This window comes from Microchirus variegatus, assembly GCF_963457635.1.
Source record: "Microchirus variegatus genome assembly, chromosome: 13".
Lineage (NCBI taxonomy): Eukaryota > Metazoa > Chordata > Actinopteri > Pleuronectiformes > Soleidae > Microchirus > Microchirus variegatus.
In genome coordinates this window covers 7415228-7418590 of record NC_139814.1, presented here as the reverse complement: position 1 = coordinate 7418590, position 3363 = coordinate 7415228, and the positions used below count along the sequence as shown (strand labels likewise).

Sequence of the window (3363 nt, the reverse complement as noted above, 5' to 3'; positions counted from 1 at the left end):
TGCACCTGTAAATTGTATGGCTTATTTTTTAGTTACTGGAAGGAATTTCCTGCAAATAGTTTAAGGGTTCAGTCTGCTTTACTTATAGCAGTGCTGTGTGAAGACTATATTCATTTATACTGAGCTGATCCAAAGTCAACCAAGATGGAAAAATAATGAGTGCAATACACTTTGTGGGAAAAAAATATCTTGACCAAATACATTTTGAGGTGGCATGTGTGTAACAAAACATCTTTAAAAACTGCATTTTATTGTTGTGTTTTTCATTTTCAGACAAGACAGAACTTTCAGTTGCCATGAGAAGCTTTGTGGTGTTTTTCCTCGGCGTCAGCTTCGCCTTGTTTGGACTTGGTGAGAAAATTAAAAAAAAGAGGCGGCAGAAGAAGAAACTCCTTCATTAACGGCCACTCTTTGATTTGTGCACTGAGACGTGCTGCTTAGAGTGAGGGAGATAACAAAGAGGACACAACAGCCTGAAGGGACATTTTAGCAGATCAGTGAGCAGTTTGCATGGACTGTTATTGTGTCATCGAGTTCCTGTGGAGACAAGGTCACGATATCCTAATCTAATCTGATCTGATATTTCACGTAATTCAGTTTTTCTATCTAAGTGTTTGTGACACAGGTCACAGTTTTCAGTAAAACGTAGACTGTAAACTCTGGCATTTAATTGCTTTTGCACGAATACATTTATTCATATTTTGTTTGGCGCAGGAAAGTATAGATATTTAGAATAAGCTTTGTTTGGTTTAAAACAGGTTTTTTTTTAAATGTGTGTGAACTACGTCGGTAAAAGGAAGAATATCATTACATTTATCGAGCACAGAACATATTTGCTCAAATGAAATTGATATTTTTTACTTGCCTAAAATGCTTACTCTGGAGTGAATGAGGAGTCATGCTATTAAATGTTGCTGCCTTATATTAACCCTTAGAACACAGAGCAGTTTGGCTGCTTTTTTCCATTACTATGTTTAAACGTACAGTATATACAGAGGCTATAAAAGTGGGCAATACAGAGTGTATTATATCCTTTTTCTGATAACAATCTGATAAAAAAAAAAAAAAAAAAATTCACAAAATCAGAATGAATTTGTGAAATCTGGAAATACGCCACAGTTCAAAGTTCACTTGGCTTGTTTTTATTAAAAACAACAAAAAAAGAAACACAGTGTTATTTGTGAGTTCTGCACAATTATTGCTACTTTATATCACTACTAATGTGATATAAATTATTAATCATAACTTTGACTCAACAACACATAAGTGGACGAAAAAAAATATGAATATGTGACCGATAAATACACACCCCTGTCCATATAAGGAGTTGTGTTTTATTCCCACGGTGATTTACCAAGGGTGCACCTATACGGCACAGAGCCTTAGCATCTGAGCACTAAGGGTTAATATCACACGTAACATCATCCAAAATACAAATAGATTATAGATACAAAACAAAATGGGAATGTTATTCAAATCTGTCCTTCACTTTTTGAGTTATGAAAAACTCATAGCACATAATAGTTTGACGGGAGATGGAAGATGAGTTGATGTTGACAAACTTTACTCCAGACTAAAGAAGAAGTCTGAATGAAGTGTTTCTGTCTCTCCAGGCGTCTCGCTGGAGTGTTATTCCTGCCCCGCTGGCTCCAGCAGCAGCTGTGACGTCAAACATGGCTGTAACCAAGGTGAAGACACCTGCCTCAAACTCACCGGTGAAGGTAAGCCTGCATGGTAAAGAAAACTGAATCCAAAGCTATTTATAACAATAGAAATATTTCACCATTTTCTATGATTGGATCGGCTGAAGGGTAAGGAATATGATGGTGGAGTTGAGTAGAATTTCAAAAGTTTGGCAGACAAAAATACTATACTATACTATCTACTTTCTAGCAAAATCACATCAAATCCAATTTATTGTATAGCACCACATCACAACACACATTATCATAAGGCACTTTACTGAGTAATATCAATACCAGTGGTCTCAAACTCGCGGCCCATAACATTTGGGACGATATTTTATATAATTTCAAAATAAAGGTATTTATTTTTGATACACAATGACATATGATTGACAATTAAAAAACAAAAAAAAACACATTTATGATGCAAAAAACCTGTAAATCTCAAAAATAAACATTTACCTATGTTTGAGGGCCACATAATAACAATAGAAGTGTGTGACCCTGTAAAATATCATCACAAATGCATCATGATGGAATATTGTGATATAATTTCGCCCACCCCACTAAACAGGTGTTTTTCACCACAAAGTTGGACTTTTCTTCACTTGTCTGCCCCATACTGATGTAAATAGTTAAGTTCTAGTGTGAGCGATATTAATAGAACAAATAGGACAAATAACAGGAACATGTGGGGCTATTTACACAAATAATTCATAAGAAAAAAATCTGTGAAATTGTCTGTTATTGATATTCCCTAAATTAAACAAAATGGATGGGGTCATCCGGTTTCCTTCATGAAGCCAACCCGGAAATAACACTATATTGAATAGCCACCAGGGGGCAACACAGCTGGTTGTAAAAAATAATCCTGTTTGAATAGAAGTCTATATGGGGAAATGAGCTTCTTCTTCCCACTTGATTTGTAATGTCATTAACCATTTTCCTTTAAAGTTAATGATCTCAATCACTACTTTCATGTCTTCGGCAATATAATATGGTGTTGATTTTTGTTTAATCATGTTCCTGTTGAGAAAAGATGAAGTACACATCTGTTCACCAGCAACCAGCAAAATGTCAGAGTCTTATGGCTGATTGCCACATAGTTGTGTGTTGCACATAGTGTACAGACTTTTTCCGTTATTTAAACGCTGTGTATTTCACATTCTGTCTCTCTAGAAACGACCTACACTGGGTGTATGAGGTACGCAGACTGTGACTTCATGACTCTGGCGGTGAGATACGCCCTTGTCGACTTCACCTTTGACTGCTGTCAGTCAAACCTCTGCAATGGCCAAGAAAAAAGCTTTTTTGATAAAGTCAAGGATTTTTTCGGTTAAGAAATTGAAAACAAAAAAAATAACAATAAGCAGGTAAAAATGCATCCCTTCATATCAGTGTGTTGATGCTCATTTGTAGCACTCTGTTGCGCTGCTTATCATTTTGCTAAACAACTAATAATAAAGTTTTCAAATCCTCATAGAAATCCCTCTCTTCAGTCGCAGCAGGGCCGTTACAAAAGTGGAGGCTAAGCAGGCAAATGCCTGGGGGCCTACGTGACGTACACACCTGTGTGAAGTAGTTGGTGCCCTTTTCATTTTTATTTTTTGGCCCCTGTCCTTCCAAATGTCTGTGCACACCACTGAAATTATGTTTACATTTTGATGATTGCTACGCT

At 36.3% G+C, this 3363-nt stretch overlaps 1 protein-coding gene across 1 annotated transcript; it reads left to right on the top strand.

Annotated features, from left to right (window-relative positions):
• Nucleotides 1–296: 296 nt before the first annotated feature.
• On the top strand, nucleotides 297–3025 carry LOC310936163 (CD59 glycoprotein-like; the record flags this gene model as incomplete). Its single annotated transcript, XM_083900178.1, has 3 exons — nucleotides 297–351; nucleotides 1614–1721; nucleotides 2865–3025. 3 exons carry the CDS (start codon nucleotides 297–299, stop codon nucleotides 3023–3025), a joined length of 324 nt encoding a protein of 107 aa, XP_083756304.1.
• Between the last annotated feature and the right edge of the window lie 338 nt (nucleotides 3026–3363).